The 16,211-nt window shown below is 46.0% G+C and overlaps 1 protein-coding gene across 1 annotated transcript in view; it reads left to right on the forward strand.

Annotated features, from left to right (window-relative positions):
- The window catches only part of LOC125240189 (neurofibromin), a 140,904-nt gene that overhangs the window by 99,820 nt on the left and 24,873 nt on the right, over nt 1-16,211 (forward strand). The window contains 9 exon segments of the mRNA XM_048148013.1: nt 1,073-1,244; nt 3,332-3,473; nt 5,142-5,336; nt 6,866-6,945; nt 7,733-7,866; nt 8,832-8,946; nt 8,949-8,971; nt 9,683-9,762; nt 10,388-10,560. Of these exon segments, the coding sequence (XP_048003970.1) occupies nt 1,073-1,244; nt 3,332-3,473; nt 5,142-5,336; nt 6,866-6,945; nt 7,733-7,866; nt 8,832-8,946; nt 8,949-8,971; nt 9,683-9,762; nt 10,388-10,560 (1,114 nt within the window).

The following is a 16,211-nucleotide window of genomic DNA, read 5'->3' on the forward strand; positions in this document are numbered from 1 at the left end:
GGGATTTTTTCATGTTAAATTGTATGGTATATTGATTTAAACTAACACGATTTGCACTCATAACTTTAAGAACTAAACAGAACTTCATCGCGTACCACTCACGTTTATATTTTGAACAACGTTTTGAACGTCTCATTACGTTCGTGGTCACGGGCGGACTGGCGAATTATATCAACATCTTCTAGCCGCGCGAGTTTTTGAACTACCGTCACTTGATCTTGATTATTTACTTTTGCGCTAGGGTTGTCACTTTGCCTACACACAAGACTCACGATAGTAAGCAGTATGTCCCTATTTAGCCTTATCAGAGATAACATACACTAGAGAAATATCGTCGGGTACCACGGCGGGCGGGTGTTCTAGTGGTAAACACGTTAGCCGCGTAAGCTGAAGACCCGGGTTCGATTCCCGGTTCGGCCACCAGTGGGCCTTGTCGTTTTTTCTTTCGTGTATGATATCTATTTCAATTTATAACAATTGTATGGTGTCAAATTAGTTTCACTGGCCGCCACTAGCATTAATGTTGGTCAAGTCCATAAGATAACGTAAATAGTTACTGGATCCCTTTGTTTGACATAATGATTATTGCCAGATTATCAGTAGTCATAATTCTGAAATATCTTTTTAGTGTTTTCGTTAAGGTCCTATGGATGACCTTTTCAGAATTTGGGACCCCCCAATAAGCGTCAGTTGTTAACAACACACAAAATTAACTCAATGTCAGTTTTGTGACGATAGGTATTAAGCACATAATTGCAATAACAGTATTGTTTTTGTGCTAATTACATAAACTTTAAGCGATAATCTACATTCAGAATGTAATAAAGAGGAAATTTTTAGACAGATTTTATGCTTAATCCAAAAAGGTTAGATTAGGTTGAATTTATTTAAAATAAAATTGAATCACATTTAGGTTACGCTTGTTTTATGCCAATCCCGAAAAGTTACGAATTTTTGAGTAAAACCAAATTATGACTAACGAAAATTTGGACAAACTAAACATTATGACTTTATATATGAAGTAATATAGACCCAAATAGTTAATTTAAAATCTTGACCGTTTTTGTTCCAGTTAATGTTATCCTTCAACAACTGCCTCGACGTGACGCGCCACCTGCCCTACCTGTTCCACACGGTGACGCTCCTAGTGTGCTCAGGCACCGTGTCCATGCGCGCCGCCACACACGGGCTGGTCATCAACATCATACACTCGCTGTGCACCTGCAACAGCCCGAGTTTCTCCGGTAACTTTACACTGTGAGCCCTGGTGTGAGGACACTCCGGCTCCCGGCTAGCCGTGACGTCACCCGGTACTCTTCCACACGGTGGCGCTGGTGTGCTCCGGCACCGTGTCAATGCGCGCCGCCACACACGGGCTGGTCATCAACATCATACACTCGCTGTGCACCTGCAACAGCCCGAGTTTCTCCGGTAACTTTACACTGTGAGCCCTGGTGTGAGGACACTCCGGCTCCCGGCTAGCCGTGACGTCACCCGGTACTCTTCCACACGGTGGCGCTGGTGTGCTCCGGCACGGTGTCCATGCGCGCCGCCACACACGGGCTGGTCATCAACATCATACACTCGCTGTGCACCTGCAACAGCCCGAGTTTCTCCGGTAACTTTACACTGTGAGCCCTGGTGTGAGGACACTCCGGCTCCCGGCTAGCCGTGACGTCACCCGGTACTCTTCCACACGGTGGCGCTGGTGTGCTCCGGCACCGTGTCAATGCGCGCCGCCACACACGGGCTGGTCATCAACATCATACACTCGCTGTGCACCTGCAACAGCCCGAGTTTCTCCGGTAACTTTACACTGTGAGCCCTGGTGTGAGGACACTCCGGCTCCCGGCTAGCCGTGACGTCACCCGGTACTCTTCCACACGGTGGCGCTGGTGTGCTCCGGCGCCGTGTCCATGCGCGCCGCCACACACGGGCTGGTCATCAACATCATACACTCGCTGTGCACCTGCAACAGCCCGAGTTTCTCCGGTAACTTTACACTGTGAGCCCTGGTGTGAGGACACTCGGGCTCCCGGCTAGCCGTGACGTCACCCGCCCTACTCTTCCACACGGTGGCGCTGGTGTGCTCCGGCGCCGTGTCCATGCGCGCCGCCACACACGGGCTGGTCATCAACATCATACACTCGCTGTGCACCTGCAACAGCCCGAGTTTCTCCGGTAACTTTACACTGTGAGCCCTGGTGTGAGGACACTCCGGCTCCCGGCTAGCCGTGACGTCACCCGCCCTACTCTTCCACACGGTGGCGCTGGTGTGCTCCGGCACCGTGTCAATGCGCGCCGCCACACACGGGCTGGTCATCAACATCATACACTCGCTGTGCACCTGCAACAGCCCGAGTTTCTCCGGTAACTTTACACTGTGAGCCCGGTGTGAGGACACTCCGGCTCCCGGCTAGCCGTGACGTCACCCGGTACTCTTCCACACGGTGGCGCTGGTGTGCTCCGGCACCGTGTCAATGCGCCGCCACACACGGGCTGGTCATCAACATCATACACTCGCTGTGCACCTGCAACAGCCCGAGTTTCTCCGGTAACTTTACACTGTGAGCCCTGGTGTGAGGACACTCCGGCTCCCGGCTAGCCGTGACGTCACCCGCCCTACTCTTCCACACGGTGGCGCTGGTGTGCTCCGGCACCGTGTCAATGCGCGCCGCCACACACGGGCTGGTCATCAACATCATACACTCGCTGTGCACCTGCAACAGCCCGAGTTTCTCCGGTAACTTTACACTGTGAGCCCTGGTGTGAGGACACTCCGGCTCCCGGCTAGCCGTGACGTCACCCGGTACTCTTCCACACGGTGGCGCTGGTGTGCTCCGGCGCCGTGTCCATGCGCGCCGCCACACACGGGCTGGTCATCAACATCATACACTCGCTGTGAAAAACGCATTTTATCCACTAGTGGGTAAAGTAATTTGACCTTGAATAAAGTCAAATTAGCTGCTTTGAAATTGATAAAAGTAGGTGAATCTAGTAATAAAGATGATTTACCACCTGTGGAACTACTAGAATCAGTGATAAACGCATTTTTTGCGTTGTAGTTTCCTCGCTATAGTGAGGGGAAAAGTTTTGTGTTACGCTCGGGTGCAAATGTATTTTACTTCTCGTGTGTTAAAAAACTCGTAAGTTCAGGTTTTTCTCGAACCACTCGCTTCGCTCGTGGTTCAACTATAGAATCCTTTCACTTGCTCGTTTTTCAATTCCACAATCGGCGTTAAAATACAACTTTGCCCCCTTGTATAACAAATAACTATTTTAACGAGCTTAACCACCACTTCAAAAATTCATACTATATTCTTGTCCGCAGAGGAAACCCAGCGTGTCCTGATGCTGTCCCTGGATGAATTCGCTTTGCCCAAGTTCTACCAGATGTTTGGCATTTCCAAGGTCAAATCTGCCGCCGTCACCGCGTTCAGGAGTCCCCATAACCGCCACCCTGATAAGGAATGGTGAGATTTACATATGTAACAACTCATCGTCATCATCACAGAACTTAATTTAGATAGAAGAAACAAATTCATATATTTGTATAGGGGCCGAGCGTGTCAAATTTTGTACTGAAGTTGATTCTTGCCTGTAATTTTAAATATGTCTCAGGCTCTTGATTGTTCATAATTTTTGTGTTGTTGCAATTGAATATCACGTAACGAGGCGTTTTTTATGTTTTGGTTGACTTCAACTTACAAAAATTGACGCCCGAAAGCTGCAAGCTGCGAGTAAAGACGGACAACTCAGTGGATTTCACTGAGTTCATTTGACACGCTAAGTAGATACGTTTGCTTGATCTATGGTATATATGACATCTGTGGTCATCATCGTTTCAGCCATTAATCGCCCACTGCTGAGCATAGGCCTCCATCCGTGTACGCCACTTATCCCGGTCCTGGGCTAATCTCATCCAGAAGTGCCCCGCAGTTTTTCGAATGTCGTCCACCCAACGAGCCAACGGATGCCAGGCGCTCCTTATACTTCGTTTCTTAGCATTTGAGAGACCTGTCAAGAACGGTTTTTTATCGGGCCGGGCACATCCTGCGAATCGAACAGTCAACACGAGTTATTAACTCGTACCTATTTATTATCATGTTTTATTAATACACACATTATTCAGCGTTCTGAACAGATAAGAAACATAATATTAGTTCAATTGTATTCTAAGATGAAAAAAATTATAATAAACTGTGTTTGCAATTTTTCATGGAAAGGTTGTACATTAAAAAACCTAAAGAGGCAGAGTTCTCACACATTGCTCTATTTTTAAACGTCCCAAATTTTCCATACAAAATTCGAGTTTCCAATACGTCACACACGTAGTAAGTTCATACGAAAATCGTGACGTAAAAGGAAAAAAACAATTAGGACACATTTTTAGGGTTCCGTAGTCAACTAGGAACCCTTATAGTTTCGCCATGTCTGTCCGTCCGTCCGTCCGTCCGTCCGTCCGTCCGTCCGTCCGTCCGTCCGTCCGTCCGTCCGTCCGTCCGTCTGTCCGTCCGTCCGTCCGCGGATAATCTCAGTAACCGTAAGCACTAGAAAGCTGAAATTTGGTACCAATATGTATATCAATCACGCCAACAAAGTGCAAAAATAAAAAAAGGAAAAAATGTTTTATTAGGGTACCCCCCCTACATGTAAAGTGGGGGCTGATATTTTTTTTCATTCCAACCCCAACGTGTGATATATTGTTGGATAGGTATTTAAAAATGAATAAGGGTTTACTAAGATCGTTTTTTGATAATATTAATATTTTCGGAAATAATCGCTCCTAAAGGAAAAAAAAGTGCGTCCCCCCCCTCTAACTTTTGAACCATATGTTTAAAAAATATGAAAAAAATCACAAAAGTAGAACTTTATAAAGACTTTCTAGGAAAATTATTTTGAACTGATTGGTTCAGTAGTTTTTGAGAAAAATACGGAAAACTACGGAACCCTACACTGAGCGTGGCCCGACACGCTCTTGGCCGGTTTTTTTATCGCCAGGATCGAATCAGCTCGTGATTCTGAGAAGAATAAGCCCAAGCACGTGCAGATCTGGTGAAATTAGATTTTCGAGATTTATTTTGGAAAACGCCCAGCTTCGCATAGTTGTCAAACGTGAAACTAACTAAACCCTCTTTCAGGTACTCCGACCACTCATACACAGCCTGCACCGAATCCGGTACTTCATCCAGCAGCGGAGCTCTGCCCGCCCCTCCCCCCCACTCCGACCGCGAGCGCCTCCCCCTACAGTCCCTAGAGACCATCACCGACGCATTACTCGAAATCATGGAGGCTTGCATGAGAGACATACCGCACTGCGATTGGCTGACGACGTGGTACGTAATGGAAAAGTTTATGTGAATCTCCCGCTAGATGTCGCTGTATAGAAAGTGACAATTTCTTTATCGAGCTAACGAGATTTTTAGTATTTTTACCCGTATATATATTTATATGAGAATTGGCAGTTACTTTTATCGGGTTCCCTCTATTTGGCACACCTTTAATTGTCCGAAACGAATTTTGCCTAACAGACTTCGCATAATCGGTTTTCGACGAATGTTAATTTGGCAAAAAACTTATTTGTCATAATCTAAAATAATTCACAATTTCGTTTCTTTCGACCCTTTATTTGCCAAGAGTGGCACTGAAGCTTTAGTAGTTTCATGTGCTCTGCCTACCCCTTTACGGAATACAGGCGTGATTGTATGTATGTATGTATATAAAATAATATGAATATTACTGTGTCCGAAAATTAGTTCGCATAATACTGTTTACGCCGAATGTGTTTATGAATAATACTTATTAGCATAAATTGTATTTGTCATATTTCTTAAAATCAGAATAACCACCCGTACTAAACGCTGTCAGAAGAGTCAGTTAGGTTAGAACTGACAATTAACATTTCAAAATTTTCAATGTCCCTAAATCGAAAACCATTTCGAGATATACGCCCGTAGATCACATAAATCATTTTTTAATTTTTTTTCCGTAGTTTTAGTCAAAAAAATCTTAAATTAGTTTAAAGAAGAAGTGATGTCAAATAGCTGATTTAGGGCTGCCATTACTTATAACAAAAAAATCTTCCATTTGGGATGTCACTTGAGTTTGACAGTGACACTTATCACAGTTCGTAGCAAAGATATAAAAAATTTTATGGCTTAGTCTATGGTTCGTAGTCATTCACTATTGGTTGACAGTGACACTTGACAGTCAGACATACCGGAATGTTTAAACTGACTGTTAAAACTTTTTTTTTAGAAATGATTTTGTTGTTTTCTTAGGTGTATGAAACAACACATGTGACGTCATAAAGCTGTGTGTTGACGTTTGTAACTTACGCTCTTTCTGTTCGAAGTAGTAATAAAAAGGGATTTTCGCATTAGAATAGCAGTTTTTGGGAAAAATAAAAAAATACGTGTATCTTTAAATATTGAGTGTTTTTAAACCAAACAATAAAAAGTAGTGTTCAAAAATATGAAATGTTGTCAACTGTGACCTCAAGAAATACAAAATTTGTTGAAGAATGTAGGTTGGGTTAGGTGAGAACTGCAACATCAATAAAGTAGTAAGTGTAAGTCGTACCTATGATAAAAATTCTGCGTGGTTTTCGACTAAACAATATTATGCACAAATAATTTATGCATAAAAACCATTCGGCGAATAACATTTATACACGAATTGTATTCGGCCTAATAAAAATACGCCTAACAAAAACAAATTATGCGTAACTATACTATGCCGTAACAGATTATGCAAAAGGTTTATTATGCCAATATAACAAAATATTATGACAAAAATTATTCTTGATCGTAAAATTATGCCAAAACATGGGGAACCTTTATTTACTCATTGTTGTTTTTAACAGGACTTCCCTGGCCAAAAGCTTCGCTTTCTGTTTCAACCCAGCCTTGCAGCCGCGCGCTCTCATCGTATTCGGGTGTATTAGTAAGTATTTTCAAAGACATATGTAACTCCGTACTACGTAAAGTCTAAGAAAAAAAAAACCGATAAGAGCGTAAGTGTAGGGTTCCGTAGTTTTCCGTATTTTTCTCAAAAAACTGAACCTATCAAGTTCAAAACAATTTTCCTAGAAAGTCTTTATAAACCTTTTGTGATTTTTTTCATATTTTTTAAACATATGGTTCAAAAGTTAGAGGGGGGGGACGCACTTTTTTTCCTTTAGGAGCGATTATTTCCAAAATATTAACATTATCAAAAAGGTGTAAACCCTATTCATTTTTAAATACCTTCCAACAATATGTAACACGTTGGGGTTGAAATGAAAAAAAAAATCAGCCCCCACTTTATGTAATACTTAACAAAACATTTTTTTTCCATTTTTTATTTTTGCACTTTGTTGGCGTGATTGATATACATATTGGTACCAAATTTCATATGCTAACGGTTACTGAGATTATCCGCGGACGACGGACGGACGGACGGACAGACAGACATGTATAAGGGTTCCAATTGACTTAAAAACGTACCTCAAAACCATTGAAAAAGGTTCAAGATGGCGTTACACCTTTGTTTTAATATTTGACATTTTAACACATATCAAGTGAATATGGGCGAGAGGTTCAAAAGTTTTAAGCCTGCAGAGATCTCTACTCGTATGCGCTGTGATTACACATTTCACTTTGACAGTAACTCTCTTTAATACTCGATCCTCTTTGCTTGTAACTTTCAGTTTTGAGAAATGGGCCCTTGATATTTATTTATTTATTTTCAGGTAAAAACGTAACGGACGATGATATGAAACAGCTGCTTCGTATCTTGGTTAAGGCGCTCGAGTCTTTCAACGACTTGGCTCTCTTAGAAGCTCTAATCATGTGTCTGACGAGGTTACAGCCACTTCTGCACCCGGTAAGTCAACTCATACTATCCATAAGAAAGTTACTGTTGGTTAAAAAAATGTTTTGTCCCTTTCTGTACTGATGACTTAAGTATTTGTGAGAAAGGAACAAAAACTTTTTAAACACTTTTTTTCTATGTATATAAGTATGTTTTTATATATATAAGTATGTATATAGTCGCCTAGCACCCATAGTACAAGCTTTGCTTAGTTTGGGCACACTCGGACACTGGCTATCAAATATATGAAAGAGGCGCGTTCCTGCAGTCTAAGCTCGTTGGGAACGCGTACTATAATGAGTGAAATATGACAGGTCGACTGTTCTGCGTTTTTGACAGGCGGTAACTGTGAGGTAGCCGAGAAGGGGTGGGCGGCACTTTCAGCGGGGAGCGGGAGTGGCCATACTGTACGATAGTACTCTTTATTATACTGTGGTTTGGGGCTAGGTTGATCTGTGTAAGGTGTCCCCCAATATTTAATATGTATTTTATTTTTTAACCCCCGACACAAAAACGACGGGGTGTTATAAGTTTGACATGTCTGTCTGTGTGTCAGTCTGTGGTATCGTAGTTCCCGAACGGATGAACCGATTTTGATTTAGTTTTTTATTTGTCTGAAAGCTGAGTTAGTCGGGAGTGTTCTTAGCCATGTTTCATGAAAATCGGTCCGGCTATGTCGCGATGGAGGGATGAACTGGACTCAATTTTGTGGGAGGAATGGTCATATGTCCCTGGATAGAGATCAGTGGAAAAATCCGTTTTGCCCAGCAGTGGACGACGGGCTCCAAATAATACACACATTTTCCTATTTATGTCACGTTGGATTTTTTTTTCAAAATTTAATTTTGTGGTTAGAGCTCTATTCTGGGTATATGTCCCTTCAAATATCTCTACTCCGTTTTGCCGCGAAAGACTGACAAACAAACAAACACACATCTTTCCTATTTATAATATTAGAATTTTTTTTTTGTTCATAGGAATCGCCGATCCACAGAGCTCTATTCTGGGTGGGTCTGTCCGTGTTACAGCTGGATGACCCAACTTTGTACGCGGCTGGGTTGTCTCTGCTGGAACAGAACCTGCATACCCTGGATCACAGGGACAGTTTGAGCATAAGGTAAAAAATGAAATACAAATTAAAGTGGAATATGCATTTCAATGGACACATCGTTTCTTGAGTTATTGTAGGGGAATGTCCAGGGCTCGACCATTTTGTGCCTATGACAGGATGAAATAATAAATAAAATAAGACACATACATACATACGATCACGCCTGTATCCCATAAAAGAGTAGGCAGAGCACATGAACTACTCAAATTTCAGTTGCCAATATGGGGTTAAGAATTTCACCACCTCCTTTCTTCCAATGGGTGTCGTATAAGTCGACTGTGGGATATGGGTTGAATTGTGGAGTACAATTTCGTTTTCTTTAAATCCCTTTTGGCAATGAAACTTGAGCAAAATAAGATACTTGAAAATAATAACATAATTTCATGCCATGGGCCATATGTACTGAAAAACATCGTAAATGCGAAAAAGAAATTCGTAGTTCATATCGATATAAAACACACCGTTCGGTCGTGTTTTAATTTATCACTACTCGTTTTAAACTTTAAACTTCTTTTTTCCGCACTTGTATCGTAATAGGCCCAAACCATTGAACACATTATACAGCGCTGCCCTTTGCATGCTTTCCCAGGCTCTCTGGAAGACCCTGTGTTGGGATCCTGAATGTGGATATATAAGTTGTTTAGCTACATATTGTTTGAAATGTTTATATAAATGCGCCATAGTATTAAATAAAAATTTTAATGTACTTTTTTTCAGACTTTAGAGCAAGTGATGATGGAGACGAGAGAACCGCTGGAATGGCATTTCAAACAAATGGACCACGCTGTAGGGTTGAGGTACCTAAGATTATTTTTATAAATATTGTTGGCTTGTGTAGTGTAGTGGGTACCTAACTACCTCTTCCTACTCAGAAAAATAAACTGATGGATTTGATTAACACGTCACTAGAAAATGCACGAAATTCAAATATTGTACGTAACATTAAACAGGCTAGTTTCCTATACTTAAAATAAAATATTTATGCAGTGCACAAAATAAAAAAACATATAATTAGAAGAAAAATATGGACAGTAGTTATGTTTAAACATAATTTCTATTTAATAAGTCAAAGAGAAAGATATAAATCAAATAAATTGACCGTGACGTCACTCCTCAGTAATTCATAGTAATTCCATATGAGAAAATCGTTTTGACAGTTCTTAAAAAGAAGCTGATTTGACTATTAGGAAACTAGCCTATTCGCCAAGACATTTTAAAATTTGCCGCTGTTTTTACTGACTTAAAAAGCTTGACAGACTATGAAATACGGATTACGGCAACCTTTAAATCAAGAGTGAACAGGCATCTTCTGGGCGAGCTCGCTCCATCGTAGGCCACGTCTTTGCCTTTGGCTAGTCTGTGACCAAGAGTAAGCCCATTTATAATAAGTAAATAAAAAATATCATTGAGTTTCTTTCGCAGTTTCCGCTCAAACTTCCATTTCGCACTGGTCGGGCACTTACTTAAAGGCTACCGGCACCCTGCGGCCGCGTCGGTGTCGCGCACGTGTCGCGTGCTCGCCGCCCTGCTCGCTATCACCGCGCGACACGCCGACAAGTTCCACGTCACGCATCCCACGGTCGCCTACCTCACAGGTATAGTAGCTAGTCACACTATAGGCTGCCGGCACTCGTGTCGCGTCCGTGTTGCGTCCGTGTCGCGTCCGTGACGCGTGCTCGCCGTCACGCGGACAAGTTCCACGTCACGCCTCCCACCGTCGCTTACCTCACAGGTATAGTATAGTCACAGATTATTAATAAGTTACTAACGTAACAGATCCTTCACTTGCCCGCGAAACGACAAATGCCTACGCTTTATTTAACTAATAAGCTGATACGTATAACTTAGAAGGAATAGTAGGTACGTGCCACGCGACTACACAGGCGGGCGCGTGGTGCCACTTCTTACCTTGAGGCAACTTCTGGCGGGTAGGTACTTAACGCGCGTCCGCGAGTGAGTGACGTAGGCCTGGTATAGTAGCTAGTTACACTACAGGCTGCCGGCACCCGCGTCGCGTCCGTGTCGCGTCCGTCCGTATCGCTTGGTCGCCGTCACCGCGCGACATGCCCACAAGTTCCGCGTCACGCCGCCCACGGTGGCCTACCTTACAGGTATAGTATAGTATTAGTATTTAGGGTGGGAAGAAGGGGGGGGGGCATATTCTTCTCTCAGAGTGACTTGCACATGATATTTGAGCATTTTTTTTTTTGACAATATTTTTCAATCTCACTAGGAGACAAAAAGTGTCCCAGAATTTCCATACATTTTTTTACTTTCCTCTTTTGTTACCCCATACAACATGTACGGAAAATGGTAACAAAATAAGAAAAAATCGTATGGGACAATTTTTTTAACTACTAGGATTGAAAAGGCTAGTAATTCTGAGTAGAAATAGCATTATTTGTGCCGTTTGTATATCCGAGGTCTTTATAGAGAGAGTACGTCGTAGACGTCGCATCGGACCGATAGATGGCGCCATCGTTCGTTGTAAGTCGCTCCGGCGTCTCACCGCCGCGATGTTGGTAGTCCCGTTTTTCCCCACCTGCAACACAAGGCCCCCCGCGCCCCGACTCGCCACCAGCCACCCTCATTGTTTCGTCGAACGCCGAAGTGACCGGTTGTCGCGTATTCCGTTCGAACATTTTTACAGCATGGTGTCTCGAAATTAATCTTTTAGTTTCTATTTCCTTGTTATTTCTGGTCAAACCAGAATTATTCGTGTTTTTATTTAAAAAGTGGCTTATAACGTTTCGGAATTATGAAATTTTTCAATTTCATCCGTCAATTCTTTCTTCCCTTTTAATTTGCGCTCGTTCGTCTTGAATAATGAGATATATTATGCCTCGCTAGCGATCATTATTCGTCTTTCGGGGTTCTCACTATAGAAATGAACGAGCGGTGCTTTATGATTCTACCCACTTTTTTGTAAGAAAGTTCCATGCTGCAAAAATCGTTACCGTTAATCAGTTTTCTTTTTAAACTATTCGCATTTCCGAGACTAAAGTAGGAAGTGTTATCCGCGTATTAAAAGTTTCGCGCGAGAATATAAGCGGTAACGTAGGTAAGTTGCTCCGCCGGGGACCACGTGCTCCGGGGACCACGTGCTTCGCGACCGCGGGCTGCGCGACCTGCGGGCTGCGGCGGCGGCGGCGGCGGAGGGCGCGGTGGAGGAATACCGCGCTCCAAGGAGGTTTGAATTTCTCCGACGAATGGGTGAGCAGATTCATATTATTTTAGAAAGATTATGATCGGTTTCCGATTCGGTGCGGAGGCCCCAAGCCACGTGTCGGCGCCGAAACTTACTGTAGCGCTGCGATAGCGCCGCTGACCGCGGCAGTGTTGTCCGCCGCGTCGGCGCCGCCGAGGTTGCGTAGAAGTTGCCTCCTCGTTAACGATGGCCATCTCTGCGGTGCCGCCGAACAACGTTGTGGCCGCCGCATAGGCGCCGCGTGCGACGCTGTAAGTATGTCTGCTGCTGCCCCGACGCGAGCGCCGTGCCGTTAGTGATCAGTCGTCAATACGCAGGCTACCAGCGCGGCCACAACGCCGCGAGCCTGCTGAAGCTGTCCACCAGTATCGCTGGCCGCCACGCTTATGCTGGCGCCTCGATGGTGATGCAGAGCGTTCGTCTGCCGTGACAACGCCGCGATCCTGCTGAAGCTGTCCACCAGTATCGCTGGCCGCCACGCTTATGCTGGCGCCTCGATGGTGATGCAGAGCGTGCGTCTGCCTTGACAACGCCGCGAGCCTGCTGAAGCTGTCCACCAATATCGCTGGCCGCCACGCTTATGCTGGCGCCTCGATGGTGACGATGCAGAGCGTTCGTCTGCCGTGACAACGCCGCGATCCTGCTGAAGCTGTCCACCAGTATCGCTGGCCGCCACGCTTATGCTGGCGCCTCGATGGTGATGCAGAGCGTGCGTCTGCCTTGACAACGCCGCGAGCCTGCTGAAGCTGTCCACCAATATCGCTGGCCGCCACGCTTATGCTGGCGCCTCGATGGTGACGATGCAGAGCGTTCGTCTGCCGTGACAACGCCGCGATCCTGCTGAAGCTGTCCACCAGTATCGCTGGCCGCCACGCTTATGCTGGCGCCTCGATGGTGATGCAGAGCGTGCGTCTGCCTTGACAACGCCGCGAGCCTGCTGAAGCTGTCCACCAATATCGCTGGCCGCCACGCTTATGCTGGCGCCTCGATGGTGATGCAGAGCGTTCGTCTGCCGTGACAACGCCGCGATCCTGCTGACTGTCCACCTGCTGTAGCTGTCCACCAGTATCGCTGGCCGCCACGCTTATGCTGGCGCCTCGATGGTGATGCAGCGAGCTCATCTGCCGTGACAACGCCGCGATCCTGCTGAAGCTGTCCACCAGTATCGCTGGCCGCCACGCTTATGCTGGCGCCTCGATGGTGATGTAGAGCGTTCATATGCCGTGACAACGACGCGAGACGCGACCCTGCCGAAGCTGTCCACCAGTATTGCTGGCCGCCACGCTTATGCTGGCGCCTCAGTGGTGATGCGGAGCGTAATACTGTTAACCGCTGCACAGGCGTCGCAATCCTTCTGCTGCGTCTGCCGTGACAACGCCGCAAGCTACTTGAAGTTTTCCACCGGTGTCGTCGGCCGACACGCTCATGCTGGCGCCTTGATGTCGCCTCGATCGCACGAGGTAAGATTGCAGACGCGGCGACCTTCATCGCGCCACCGAGCGCAATACTGCGGCTGCCGCGAAGGCGTCGCTAATTTTCCTGCCGCGTTTGCCGTGACGACGCCGCGAACTCTGTTGATGCTGTTCACCGATGTAGCTGACTGCCACGCTGGCGCCGGTGCCTCCCGCGCTGACGGCGGCGACCTCGAGAGGGCCACCGAGCACGATACTGCGCGACGCGACAGGGCATCGAGACGCCTTTCGAGCTGACGACGGCCGTCTCAATCTCACCGCCGAACATAACAGCGTCTGCTGCAGTGACAAGCTGGTAAGATTGCTGATGTGGGCCCTTGGTGCTGCTAGCCGCCACGCTGATAACGCCCGTCGCGCCTAAGATGTCACGCTCACCGCGAACACTGTCTTCCCCTACAATGGTGCCACGACCACGACTATCCAGGCTCCGTCTGCTACGGTATCGTTGCAGACTCTGTTGCTGACCAGGCTGATACTACCCTCCAATGTGACGCCGGGCGCCGCTATCAGCTGACATCCCGTACACTATGGTATCCACTCTTCTCTTTCCAGTTCCCGTGAAGTACGACTGTATTTACACTCTATTTTGACCAAGGACTCCTCCGTCGCCGAAGTGAGAACAGATAAATTCTTAAGATGCTACGTCCTAACGTGGTTTGGAGACCCATAGTTGAACGAGGTAAGACGTCAATAACCGGACGAGGAGCCGCACTGCTGCGAGGGTGTCCTGACGATGTTCGCGAGCTATCTAATCGGAGAGGCGCCTCGCGAGAAGACCCTGTGATTCCTGTACATCGCTCATTGTGTAGGTCAAAGACATCGTAAAGGTTTGCGGAATTAAAAAAAAAAAAAAATCCCTTTCAGAATGTCCAGATCTGAATTCGAGCCAGCGTCCTGCATCCTGAGCGTGCGTCTGTTTACCGGGCGGACACCAAAACCGATCGGCAATCTGGCCGCGGGGGTTCCAAGTACACGACGATTTCCCGGAGGCTTGTGGCGCCCCCTGTCCATTCGAGAGATTAACTTATTCGCCGAGCCTCTAATAAACAAATTGGGAAAAATAAACCTGCTTCGCCTTAGTGAACTTCAGATTCCAGCTCAAAGCGAAAGGGGCCAGGAACTCAGGAGTACTTCAGTAGTTATCATCTGGCTCGACTATACTCAATTAATATAGTGCTTGATTCGATCGTAGAACCTGATTTCATAAATTTCACAACTTTCGTGGTCTACAGAGGAAGGTTGCACCGCTGCAGTTTCCAGCATTACAGGTCGATTCACGAGAGCTGGCACGAATGAAATGAACGAAACTTTGATTGTGTGAGTGACACCTGTATTGGTATACAGTCGTAACTGTCAAGAGCCACCATTTTATTGGTTAATCTGTCACACACATGCATATTTTCATTCAAACATTCGTTCCATTCGTGCCAGCTCTTGTGAATTGACCTGTACATCGTACAGCTGCCGATAGCTGTAGGCCAATCGCCCCTGTTTTGCTTGCATCTGCAGCCCGATAAGACCTTCAATAATCGGAACATTGTACGAAGTAAAGCTCTTCCGATGGAGAATAATCTTCAACAGGCGGTGGCGCTGGCGACTGAAGTGACATGCAGCCGGCTTAAGGTTCGCATAGCACTATATGCTATGCACAGTTCAGTTGTATGTTATGTTATGCTGTACGATGGCAGGACTACATCTCTTCTGTTACGAGTAACTACGACAGTAACTGCTGACTCCAACAGACTGTCGTACGAGGTCAGTATGCACCCCCTGGGAGCCAAGTAAGTGACCTTCGGTGACCTCGCCTTCTTCTGCTTCGCCCGTCATCGTACCTCTTCGTCTGCGAGAGCCCTGCATTACGCCGTACAACGGTACGTATTAAGCCTCCGCCACACATAAAGCGCATTCCGCTTCGCTATCAGCGCGCTGAATGCGCGTGCATTCCGCTCGCGTCCCGCGCGCGTTGCGCTCGCTATCAGCGCTCGTTCGTTCCCGCTAGCGCCCACTGGGCGCAACGCCAGCGTTAGTGCGGTGCACCGCCATTATTGCGCTCCGCCTACGCTCTTAAAGCGCGCATGTGTGGCGGTGTTAAATTCACCCCTTGACCTGCTACCACGACGTGTTCAGCAACCACCAGCGATCCGACACTGACGTCTCCACCTCTCAGTCTACTCTGTCGACCTTCATTGCACGAAGTAGAAATCCGTCGCATCGGGTTTTGGATTAGGTAATGGATTACCCTAAGAGTCATGCAATGACTGACTTAAAGAAATCGACTGATACCTCCGTCCAGTGTAGTAGCAATCGACAGCGCTCGTACTTTTCATCTTCTAGGCTAGTCTTACCGAGCGATCGGTATCCTCAAATGCCCTCACTAAAAAGAGTTCAGAGTTCAGGAGTCTCGCTTGCAACCGCGCTCGCTTGACGCGAAATAGTCTGATCGAAAATACCAGTATTGTAACAAATAGCCCTTGGGCACGTGAGTGATGACCTTTTTCTGTGTTTGATATGGACGTAAGACGTTGGACTTTAAATAGTCATATCAAAGCTAATATTGATTTAGATA

Source organism: Leguminivora glycinivorella, chromosome 27, assembly GCF_023078275.1.
Source record: "Leguminivora glycinivorella isolate SPB_JAAS2020 chromosome 27, LegGlyc_1.1, whole genome shotgun sequence".
NCBI lineage: Eukaryota > Metazoa > Arthropoda > Insecta > Lepidoptera > Tortricidae > Leguminivora > Leguminivora glycinivorella.